This window comes from Mus pahari, chromosome 1 (assembly GCF_900095145.1).
Source record: "Mus pahari chromosome 1, PAHARI_EIJ_v1.1, whole genome shotgun sequence".
In the NCBI taxonomy this organism is placed as follows: Eukaryota; Metazoa; Chordata; class Mammalia; order Rodentia; family Muridae; genus Mus; species Mus pahari.
Genome location: NC_034590.1, coordinates 141,263,761 through 141,276,286, shown reverse-complemented (window position 1 = coordinate 141,276,286; position 12,526 = coordinate 141,263,761). Strand labels below are relative to the sequence as shown.

The window sequence follows — 12,526 nt, the reverse complement described above, 5'->3', positions numbered from 1 at the left end:
AGAGAGAGAGAGAGAGAGAGAGAGAGAGAGAGAGAGAGAGAGAGAGAATGTGATAATAAGTGATTGTTCTATTCGAGCCCAGTACCTGACTGTTGCTAGAGGAAATGCTAACATTAAGTATAGAATAGAGCCAGTAAGGGAAAAACGAATATCTGAGGTCACAAAGCAAGTCAGTGCTGGACAATGAAGCTAAATCCTACAACCTATTGACGTCTACTATTTTTGTGTAGCCCTGGCCATCCTGGAACTTGCTCTGTAGAACAGGTTGGCCTCAAACTCACAGAAATCCACCTGCCTCTGCTTCCCAGGTGTCAGGATTAAAGATGCTAGCCACCACTTTCATGTGCCTGTTTTTTCTTAAGGAGGAAGATGAACGAGAAGACCAACTAATAAATAACCAAGTGCAAAGAGTGTCATTACTCCATTCCAGAGGGACACAGATGAATAGCACAAGCTAAAGTCCCCTACTCAGCATACACGCACAGTGGCAGATGTCCAATGGATAGGCTTAAGACATTCCCAAAGGTTCCCACTTTAGAATGAACTCACTAGAGAACTCTGCTTGGTGATGTGTGGGTTCCAACGTGCCTTGCCTCTTTGGATTGTATTCTGGACCCTCAGCTAAAAGGGGAGCAACTAGAAAAAGTGAGACACAGACAGAGCCTTTTTCCTGGCAAAGAAGCTTTCCAACTGGGACGGTAGACAGCAGGCACTTAATAAATGTGAGCATGATCCGGGCTTGGGAGGCAGCCTGGGCTCAGGGCTGAAACTCGGGGTTCTCCAGGTCAAGCTCAGGTGCCTTCCAAGAAGTTTGAGCTGTGGCCAGCACTGGGGGTGGGCCACCCCTGTTGTTAGAGGCTTCTTCCTCCAGAGAAGACAGAGCAAAGGTTTCCTGCAGTCCTGGGGAGTGTGGGGCAGAATATGAGAGGGTTCACACTCCTAAAAGTTTCGGTCCACGTTGCCATATCTTTCCTACCTGAGCTCAGTGCTTTGCTATTAGTATACTTTTGCTGTTTCTATGACAACCTCTTTTGCTGATTCTATGATAATCTAATTTTGAATGGATGTGGTTGAAAGCCTGTTTGGGAATTGGAAGGGATGCTTTATTGTGTTTGTTTGTTTGTTTTAACAGGTTCTTCCTGGTAGCCCGTGGTGGCCGGAACTCTGCTCTCCTATCTAAATGCTAGAATTATACATAGGAACCATCATACCTAGTGAGTGGCTTGATTGACTGATTGATTGATTGAATTTCTATAATGTCTGGTGTCTTGCCAGAATGTAAGTCTGTGCACCATTTGCATTCCTGGTGACTGTGGAGACCAGAAGAGGTTGACAGATTTTCTGGAACTGCAGAGAATCAGTGGCTGTGAGCCACCATGTGGGTGCTGGGAACTGAACCTGGGTCCTCTGGAAGAGCAGCCAGTGCACTTACCTGCTGAGCCACCCCTTCCATCCATTGGCATTCATCTTTAGAGAGTTGTTTTTACTGTGCAGCACTTTAAATTTTCCTACCTTGCTATGCCTTGCTGGCCTCAAAACACCCAGACCTTGCTTTGGAACCTATACAAGCGTTCAGGTGTTTAAGGCTCCGTTCCTAATGTTAGTGCTCTAACAAGTTAGCATGTGATCCTTATATGACCAATAGATAGATGGAATGGATAGATGAGGGAAGATTTTCGGTGGTGCACTTTATGCTGTGGGGAGGATGTTTTTCTCCTCGTGGTGTGATTATCAGTAAGATGCTGGATACCGTGGGCTACTTAGTGTGATAGAGACAGAAGGATTTGGCAGGGACCCAACCCAGCAAGGAAGAATACTTGCCACCCAGACTGATAAGCTGAGTTTGATCCCAAACCACCACAAGGTAGGAGAGAACCAACTCCAAAAAGTTGTTCTCAGTCTCCATACCCACACCATGGCATGTACACAGACGTGCACATATATTCACGGGCATCCCCAGTCTCCACACCCACACCATGGCATGTGCACACACATCCACATACATCCGCGGGCATCCCCAGAAGTTCAGAGGAAGGATCAGACCCTTCAGGGGACCGATACCCACCGTCAAGGTTCTGTATCCACTTCGTCTTCTACAGTACCAGCAGCCGACAAGTAGAGCAATCCCCAGGACCACAAACAGGATGCCGATCCCTGCTGCCCTGGACCAGGAGATAGGCATGTCCAACAGAGCTCAGAAACATCGTTCCAGACTTGGATGAGACAGCAACCAACCTTTTCCCTTTTCGTGATCCTGGAAAGCATCTTCTAGTCTCCAGTTTGTCATTCTTCGCACTGGGCACCTGACCAGACCTATAGCTCCAGCACCCAAGGACAGGACCTAGTTTAGGAGCCTTTAAGTGTGGCACACCCAAGTCCCAAGCATACGGGCTACCCTGGCATCTGACCTTCATGTGGACAGTTTATTTTCTGAAGTAATCTTTTCTTTTCAACATGGCTTATATAAAGCATTTTTCCCAACTCAATTCAGATTAAAAGAAATAGAAATGAACACTGACTCTGAGCCAGTTGGCTGTGCCCACCAATTTTTGATAATTCTCACGATAATCTGCAGCGTAGATACCATTTATTACCTCTACTTCAGAGAGGAAGAAATAAATTCAGAGGGCTTGCCTCCCAGAATGATCACAAGTTTGAGTCAGGGTTTGAGCCCGAGGCTCTCCCTGCCCCTAATTATGCTCTACTTTGACCCCCTGTGGCACCGACAGAGGAATCTGAGCTGGACCTGGTGCAGAGTAATACCGTCACTTACCTATTTATATATCTGGTCCTGAGCATCGGGACACTGTTTTGAGATTCTAAGCCAGCCACTTATGCCCTGTGTCCAGAGACTCCTGGGAAGCATTACAGTTGTCGCAAAAGCCTCAGGAGCAGAGCTTGGTGTGTGTATTCCTGCACGGCCCTGCCAGGCAGATGCTCATCTACTGTGATCAGCACTGAGGACCAGACACTGTATGTGACTGTGAACTTGCTCAGAAATGCTCTGCAGAGCCGGATGGTGCATACTAGGTTGACTGGCTGCAGGGTGCAGGGGAGGGAGTTCTGCCAAGAACGCCGACCTCCATCTCAAGGCTGTCAAGCGATCAAGCGTATCCTGCCCAACTCCAAATGGGATGGCGAGACCTGGAGGATGGCCTTTCTGGGGGAAGCTCTGCCCTGATCGTGTAGAACCAACTCTTACAGTAGCCACAAAGTCCCCGGGAACCTTTGTAGAGCTACAAACTGCATCATGGTCCAAGTGCCCAGATCCCAGGCACTGGGACCTCCTCTCAACACCGTTTCCTGCCAGGCGCTGTGCAGCAATCCTCTGCGCTAAGGATAGTTCATTTTACAGCTGCTGTCAGGCTTACGAGATGCTCAAGGCTGCACAGCCAACATGTAGAAGAACCTGCAGAGTAAGTGGTCCTAGACAGCCATCGTGGGAGTGCTAGGACTCAGGCCAGACAAATGTCCTCTGTCCAGCGCTTTCCTGGAAGAACCGGCTACAAAGGTTCATGACTGAAGGCAGCGGACATAATTCCCAGCATGCTCTTGCTCTAAGCTCACCCCGAGCATCTTGACACAGACAGCTCTGTTCCAGCTCTTTATGCACAGTCATCTTTTACTTAGAACACACACACAAGTGATTGAAAGCTTAAAACATCAAAGAATGCCAGACAAACCCAAGGAAGCTGCCTAGCCACGAAGACTCCTCAGCCACCCAGATACCTTGGGGCGGTCACATGAGGCACCATGGAAGTACAGACCCTGGGGCCCCACTCCTGGCCTAAACTGACTCCTCTTGGAGGCAGCACCTAGGAATCTGAGTTTAAGGAAGCTGCCTGGATGACTTACTGCCTGCCACACATGGAAGAGCCCCTGTCTACTGAGGCTTCAGAGGGAGCTAACAGCCAACAGGGAGGTAGCCTCTTTGCCTGGCTATGGGAACTCACTTTATATTACTCTTCTTTGTACCACTGGCAGATTTCAAAGGAGGAGAACTATACTCCGAGAATCTCAGAGACATATTGTCAATGCAGAGGCCTCTGTCCCCTGCTACATCCGGCCCTCCTGTTTAAGCAGGGCAGCCAGATGACTGAGCACCTGTCAAAATGAATCCTGATATTGATGGCCTTGTGCAGTGATTTTTCTTGTATTCTTCGCTGGTCTCTTTCATTACCCTGCTGAAAATCATGTACCCTGCTTCAAGTACTGGACAACCTTCATAGACTGAGGTAAAAAATTGTCACTGCCAGGTGGTGGTGGCGCACGCCTTTAATCCCAGTACTTGGGAGGCAGAGGCAGGTGGATTTCTGAGTTCAAAGCCAGCCTGGTCTACAGAGTGAGTTCCAGGACAGCCAGGGCTACACAGAGAAACCCTGTCTGAAAAAAAATCAAAAAAATGAAAAACAAAACAAACAAACAAACAAAAAAAGTGTCACTGCGCTGTGCTGGGGCCTCTGGTGACGCTGATGGACACCATGCCAGCCACGCATGCAGACTGAGCAGAAGTTTTTCTCCTGCTGGAACCCAGGACCTCTCCTATACTCTCAGGGAAGACACCAGAGTACTCGCTGCCCCTGAGTAAGGACTTTGGTCAAGGTGTACAAAAGAAAGTACAAGCCTTCAATGAAGGGGTTCGAAGATGATGATGATGATGATGATGATGATGATGTGTGTGTGTGTGTGTGTGTGTGTGTGTGTGTGTGTGTGTGAATGTGATGTAGATGATGGTACTAAGTCACAGGTGCCCTTTGTAAGCTATTGTCTCCAACTCCAAACCCACTTTCCTATGCCCTGCTCTGGGCACTGGCGTTGGACTCTGAAAACCCAATGACTTCTTTGCCAGTGTGCCCCTACAGAGTGTGTAGTCTCTGCAGAGTCTGCTTCCCACTCTGTTCAGCATCACCTCACAGCCGCTCTTCACACTGTTAGCTGTGGGAGCCACAACTGGGTGGCTGTACACCACACCAGAAGACTCGGCTTTCCGCCTACTGAGCTGACAAGGCCTGCCTCCAGCTTCCGGCTCAGCAGTTGGAGATACTGTCTCGCCTCCCTGTGAATGAGATTGTGCAAATATTTGCCATCTTTAACCCACCAGCTTGGTGTTCCATAGGCAAACAGGCCTGTATTAAATCCCAACATCAGGACATCCAGTGGCACACCTCCTGGTTTCTCTAAGCTGTTCCCACCCACGTACAACACAGCAGGCAAATGTGGGCATCATGATGAGGGGGATAGCGGGAAAGAGTGGCCCCAGCCGTCCCTTGGCTTCTCACTTTCTGATGGGGAAACACAAAGAAGGTGGCATCGCATCCTCACTTAGACAGAGGTGATGTGCAGGGGTGACAAACAGAGAAATAAGGGAACTGACTGGCTAAGACTCCTGGACTACTGAGTGAGAGAGAACAAAAATTCCAGTTTAAGAGTCTGTGGCATCGCCGGGCAGTGGTGGTGCACGCCTTTAATCCCAGCACTTGGAAGGCAGAGGCAGGTGGATTTCTGAGTCTGAGGCCAGCCTGGTCTACAGAGTGAGTTCCAGGACAGCCAGGGCTACACAGAGAAACCCTGTCTCGAAAAACCAAAAGAAAAAAGAAAAGAGTCTGTGGCATCAGCCTAAAGATGCAAACAGATGCCCTATACAATGTATCTCCCACCTAAATGGAATGTTGTGGAGACAATTTGCTATAACTCATCACTTCCCCTACCTTCCCAACTGGCTATGCTGTGGTATGGGAAATCCCCTGGGAAATGCTCCTAGCTGGACTGCATTGATGATTGATTCCTTGTTTGTTGCCTGACCCGTGTAATCTCAATAAAATTTCCAGCAACTCTTTCTACAAGGGAACAGATCTACAGGAGTTCTTAGCTGACAGCTAAAAGACTGTCTAAAACAGAGGTTCTCAACCTGTGGGTCACACCCCCAGCCCCCCCCCCATACCCCCTGCCCCTGGAGATTGAATGACCTTTTCAGAGAGGTCGCATATCAGATATTTACATTATAATTCACAACACTAACAAATTAACAGTTATAAAGTAGCAATGGAAACAAGTTTATGGTTGGGGGTCACCACAACATGAGCAATTAATAGAGTCGTGCAGCATTAGGAAGGTTGAGAAACACGGCTCTAAATGAAATCCTGTCTGGAGTCCCTGCTCAGGTTCAGCTCCGACCACACCCTTCCCACTCCTAGCGCCTGCAGAGTGTGTCCCTAGATTACCTAAGGGCACTTAAAGTTGCCGGAATGACTCCCTGCCTAACTCTCCCACTGGACTCTGGACCTTTTCAGAGATAGAGAACAGTATCTCCGAATGATGTTCTTAGTTCTTAGAAGTAATAATCGTATAAATACTTCTTACTAATTAACTCGGAAGCTTAAACACCTTTCTGTGGGATGGAGCTCTTGAGCAAAAGTCATGACCACTGTCTTCAGCCTGGAGTCTGCGTGCAGCCTGAGACCTACACACGTGCCCCTCAGCCACACTGGCTCTTTAGCAACTGAACCCTGTCTACAAAGTACCTGCAGGAGTCTTGAGAAGAATTGGTGAATAGGCTTGAGGAAGGAGGTGTCTGAGTCCTGGACATGTTTTCCCAACTTGGGAACCAACAACCAAGGCCCGAAAATGTGGATAAAAACAGTAATATCTAACTTTTCTCACTTGTTCCTCCCCAACTGTTTGGCCCCAGAGAACTGTGAGTTAGACCACTGTAGGACTTCCAGGTCTCCACTTGGTGGCAGTGGTTTTATTCTTTGGGGAGATTAAATGCTAGAGAAAGTTACAGATAGGCATGCACAGGTGGAAGTCAGTTGACCGTGTCTGCAAATGGCAAATTGGAAATGCCAAAAAGTTTGCTTTGTAACTTACTCTTCAGCAGTGACATAGGAGCGGCTGTGCCCCTTCCTGGGATAATCAAAGTGAATGTCTTCTCGGGGCATTGTGTGGACTCAGCACAGGGCACCTAAAGGAAGGGCACATAGGGATTGCTTAGTGTATCCAAAACATCATCACCCATCTCACAGAGACATACAGAGACTGTCCCCAGGACAGGTATCAGTTAGCCACCCCCTCTAGGTCCTCCCTGTGGGGATTCACATACCATCTCGTTAACTCCAAGAGCTTTCAAAATAGCTCAGGCTCTGATACCTACTTACTGGAAAACTAAATTCTAAGAAGAGACTACAAAGGAAACAGCACTTTAAAACTGAGTTATCTCAGGGACGTGTCTTCTCTGGCCTTCAGCTCGACTATGATAAACTCATGAGAGGATTTTAGTCATTCTGTCTTGACCTTCACTGGCCTAGGGCATCAGCCAGTAAGAGGTGGGGCTGGTGTCCAGAAACATTATAATGTTAAAAGATCAGTGAATTTTTAGTAGCATCATACGGCTATATGAAGTTTGGAGAACAACCTGATACAGTTAGCCTTTTTCTTGTACTTGAAGTTTTCAAGCACCTGTACCCAGTGAGATCTAAGCTATCTCAAAGCCCTCACTATTTTAAAATTTTGATAACGATAAAATGTTATCACACCATTTATGGTTTCTTATTGTATATATTTCATGGAAAATAGTTAATTAAATGTATTATTCTTTTTCATTTAAAAAAAAAAAAAAAAGAGGTGGGGCTGGAGGGATGAGTCAGTGGGGAAAGGTATTTGTACATGTGTCTGGCAACCTGACTTACCTGAGTGTGAGCCCCGAAACCCTGGTGAAGGTGGGAAAAGGCCCCATGGCATTGTTAATAGTCCCACACATGCACTGTAACAAGTACACACATACACACACACACACACACACACACACACACACACACACAAATTAACACAAAATAATAAATAATAATAGAATAATAAATGTAAAAATAAAACAATAAAAGAAGCTGAGCAGAGGTGGCACACATCTTTAATCCCAGCACTGGGGAAGCAGAGGCAGGTGGATCTCTATGAGTTTGAAGCCAGCCTGGTCTACAGAACGAGCTCCAGGACAGTCAGGGCTACACAGACACCCTGTCTCAAAAAAAACCCAAAAAACCAAAAAACCAAAAACAAACAAAAAAAGCAAAACAACACACACATGTTACACACACACACACACACACACACATACACACACACACACAAGCCAAAAAAAAATGACTTATTTTTTCCAAAGTTACCACTGTCATCAATCTGGCAGAGCATAAGCTTGCAGTGTTTAATGAGAAGGGTCTCCCAGAGAACCCCAGCCCAAGCCTGGCCAGGTGTACAGACCACATCTTCCAAAGCCACTTTTGAACAAGGGACCCTGCTTTTGTTGGCCAAGTACACATCACCCAAGACAGACTGAGGAAGCCTGGACCTCCTTTCATCTAGTCGCTCCTTTCCCCTCCAATTCAGTTTCTGTTCTGTGGGTCTCATGGCTAGGAACTAAAAGTGTTTTTATAGACGGAGTTTCACTGTGCTGCTCTGGCTGTCTTAGAATGAAGTATGTAGACTAGGCTGGCCTTGAATTTGTATAGATCTGTGTACCCTTGCTTTCCAAGTCCTGGAATTAATTAAAGGTGTGTGCCACTATACCTAAACCAAAACCACTTTTCAAACACCCAAAATGTGCATAAATGAATAATAACAGGAATCTCATGGACTACAGTGACCATAACTACCGTGAGCTCAGTAAATGACAATAGCAGAAGCTTCCTTCATCCCTTGTCACTATGGTCAGGTTTTGTCTTTCTTTAAATTACTGTTATTATAAATGCTAAGGGTCTACCCCCATGGAATTTCATTAATTAGCTCCAGTTTGAAGAATAGGGGTAATGGGAGGGCAAAATCAGGATTTCCTTGAGCCCAGAATGTGACTCCTTTCCACAGGGGGCATTTTGCGTGTAATTTGCCCTTCCCAGGTGTAAAAAGGAAACTACAGTTGAACTCAGAGATCACCTCAGATGGGGAGTGTAAGTGAGCCCTGTGTTGACAGACAAGAGACTCAATTAACTCTGCATTAATTGTCTCCGTGGGTGTCTACCTCAAGCTCAGAGCCTCTGCAAACAGTTACAGGATAAGTGTACCTCATCCCAATGAAGCCAACAGAAGTCCCTTTGGGTAGCAGACTAAATGTAGTGCACAGGGGTTCCTGTCACCACCACCCCACACACGTCGGTATTCTTGGCAACCTTGGAGGAATGAGGAAGAGTCTAAGAAACTCCAAAGGTGAGACCAAGCCCTGTTCTGGAAGAGCAGGACAGTGTACAGTTAACAAGAAGCCAGTGCACTTACCTTCCTTGAGGAACACTTCTCCTTGCTGTCTAGCTCTGTGTATGTGAAGACGGCTTCTCTGGCTGTTAGTCTAAAAAAAAAATAAATAATTTTTTTTCCATTCTTGATCTTGAGTCTCATGATAGTCATGAGTTTTGCATTCCTAATGGGTTGTCTGTGATTGCTTATTTGGCATGAAAGAAACCAACTTCATTCTACCCTTTAAAAGAAAGAAAGAAAAAGAACAGAGCCCTTGATGGCTTGTGCTTTCCCCACTCCCAACACTTTGCCCCAGGCAAAGCCATTCCTCTTTAAGTTGCCAGGTAAATTACAGGGTACCCAGTTCAACTTACATTTCAGATAAACAAGTTTTTTTTTTTTTTTTATCATGTGCCTAATGTAATACTTCTACTCGAAAAATTCCTCTGGCTGTGGAATGCTCAGCTCTAAATGCAACTTGAGTGTCACATGTCACATGTCACACCTCCTCCATGCCAAGGCTCTGGTCTCTTTCAGGAAGAGGAGGTTGCAGTAGTCAAAGGGGGTGGCTGCCTTCAAGGAGACACAGTAGGGAGGTCGCACACAGGAACCCACAGCAGTGCGCACAAGACCCTACTTAAGATCAGAGCCGCAGCCCCTCCCCCGGCTGCGGAGCTGTTTGATGGACGCTGGGAGAGTGAGTTTTCTTTGGTGGTGTGACCACGTTCCAGGACGGGCCCCACTCTCTCTGGAGAGTTGTTTGGTTACACAAACTGTACTTCAGGAGTGAAGGAGAAGAGAGTGATGGGAATGGAAGAGGAGGAAGATGAGGAGGAGGAGGAAGAGGGGAGGAGGGGGAAGAGGAGGAGGAGGGGGAAGAGGAGGAGGGAGGTGAGGAGGAGAACTCCAAGTTGGGTGGGAAGGGAGGTAAAAGTAGAGAGGGTAAGCTCTTGAAGGTGGAGAAGGGATGTGACAAAAAATACATGGTGTGAAATTCTCAAATTTTAAAATAAAATTTTATTTTAAAAAGTCTCAAAACATTTTTTTTTAAGTCTCAGATATTGTTGGGATAAAGTTACACTTTAAAAAAAAAATATATTTTGTGAGCAGAGCATGGTGGCACACGCCTACACTACTAGCACTTGGGAAACTGAGGCAGGAAATCAAGTTCCAGACCAGCTTCTGCTTCCAAATACATCTACAGTCTATCTGAAGTCCAAGTTTGACTGGGAAATGCACTTCCACATCAAAGATGCAGAGCCTGTGGGCTGAGATCTAGAAAGCAAGTCCCACAGCCCATGTCCTCGTTGTTTGTGGTGGCCTTGGGAATAACTGTCCACTGGGGACTGTGAGTTTCCATGCACTTTCAAGAGACAGGTGTAATTTTTCTTTTCAAGGTGGGCCTACTTGGACTCTCACTAAAGCAGGGATAATTCTACTCTACATTAACATCAATGTGAGCGATGGGACAGAAGTCACCTTTGTTAACTGGCTGTTCCTAACTACCAAAGGCAGATTAGCTCTCCCGGATTAAGGAGAAGAAGTCTTCATCAGCTAGGACCCCGGTGAGCTGACCACAGAGATCACTTCCCCCTTATATCTGAGAGCTGCCTCCTCTCTCAGAGCCTATGACTCTAGTTTCCATGCTGGGTTACAAACAAGAGTTTGTTGTGAGGGTAATAGCTTACTGGAAACTTAATGACTGTTACTAAAATTAGCAAGGGACACACACAAAGCAGAGAAGGGAAAGAGCTCGTCCTTGGGGGAGACATTTTTTGCAAAGGACTTTTTTTGTTTGTTTTTGTTTTTGTTTTTTTTTCGAGACAAGATTTCTCTGTATTGCCCAGGCTGTCCTGGAACTCACTCTAGACCAGGCTGGCCTTGAACTCAGAAGTCCGCCTGCTTCTGCTTCCCAAGTGCTGGGATTAAAGGCGTGTGCCACCACTACCCAGCAGGGCAGGGGCAGGACTAACATTTTTAACAGAGAATGAAATGGCAAAAAATGAAAAGCTGGGATAATATGGAGAGGCGTTAGGGCTGTGGCTATGTGGCAGAGCACGGGTTCAATCCCTGGCCCTGTTGAAAAGAAAAAAGGAGGAAAAACATCTCAGGTAGGCATTGGGGCAGAACCAGAACACAAGCTGGTCCCTAGAACTGGGGCTGGGTCCGGAGATTTTTTTTTAAAGGCCCACAGTCTGACCTGAATGCAGACTACATCAGGGCAACAGAGCCACAGAACCTGTGGGCGTGACCAACCAACCAACATCCGATTCGACTCTAGACTCACTCCACAAGACAAACCCTGTATGTACCCAAACGCTTGACGACCAAGAACCACAGCCTAGATAACCCAGAGACCTAGGGTAAAACCAAACGCTACTGGTTTGAGACCCACAGCCAGACATTACACGTAGTTAAATGGGAGGTCTCCATCAAGCCCCTCCTCTCAGAGCACAGGATTGAGGACAACAGGAGAACACGGCCCTCTGAATCAGCTCTGCAAGATGAAGATGAGCTCACAGAGACTGAAGCAGCTAGCACAGGGCCTACACACAGGTCTGCACCAGATCCCTGTGTACTATAGCACTTAGGTTAGTGTTTTTATGGGACTCCCGCGTGCGAGAACGAGTGGGTCTCTGCTTCTGTCTGCTTTGGGGCTCTCTTTCCTCCTGTTGGGTTGCCATGTCCAGCCGCAGTGTGACGGTTTCGCTTTATTATGCTTTATTTTGTAATGTTTGGTTGTTAACTCTTAGAAGACTTTTGTTCTCTAAGGAGAGACAGAAAGGGAGTAGATTATCTAGAGGGGAGAGAAGGCGGGGTGGAATGGACAGGAGTAGAGGGAGGGAAAATATTATATGAGAAAAGAATCTATTTTCAATATAAAGAGAAAATGGCGCAAAGGGCAGATGCAGTTGGGAAAGGGAAGAAGAGGAGGGGATTTAGGAGAAGTAGGGATATAGGAAGAAGATGTGATAGAAATACAGCGTAGTCATGATTGAAGTTTTCAAACAATTCAAACAATGTTATATTAAAATTAAAATGTTATGCTCAGTATAGTTTTGTGCTACCCGCCTGTGCTCCAGAAATTGGACCGCGCTACCAGCCCCCTTTGAGCTTCCCTGGAAACCTTAGCACAATTGCTGGGCGCTCCTATCTCCTGCCTGGAAAAGTGTGCCCTTACCATTTTCTGATCTCTGTCTCTGCCACTGACCTAAATTTCAGTTGCTAAACTCCCCTGACCACCCACCTGTAGGAGCAGCCACAGCTCACTGCTCCTCCTGAGACCTCACATGGTTGTCTGGTTCTCCTCCCT

The 12,526-nt window shown here is 46.7% G+C and overlaps 1 protein-coding gene across 3 annotated transcripts in view; it reads right to left on the bottom strand.

Annotated features, from left to right (window-relative positions):
* The window catches only part of Mlana (melan-A), a 14,205-nt gene extending 4,594 nt beyond the window's left edge, over nucleotides 1-9,611 (bottom strand). The window contains exons 1-4 of one of the 3 annotated variants that reach the window (XM_029545664.1): nucleotides 9,588-9,611; nucleotides 9,256-9,325; nucleotides 6,868-6,961; nucleotides 2,066-2,162 (exon numbers count right to left, since the gene is read on the bottom strand). In XM_029545664.1, the coding sequence (XP_029401524.1) occupies nucleotides 2,066-2,162; nucleotides 6,868-6,938 (168 nt within the window). In that variant the 5' untranslated portion in view covers nucleotides 6,939-6,961; nucleotides 9,256-9,325; nucleotides 9,588-9,611. Of the gene's footprint in view, nucleotides 1-2,065; nucleotides 2,163-6,867; nucleotides 6,962-9,255; nucleotides 9,503-9,587 lie in introns of those variants that run through there. The other 2 variants (XM_021186686.2, XM_029545671.1) reach the window with 2 other exon arrangements.
* Between the last annotated feature and the right edge of the window lie 2,915 nt (nucleotides 9,612-12,526).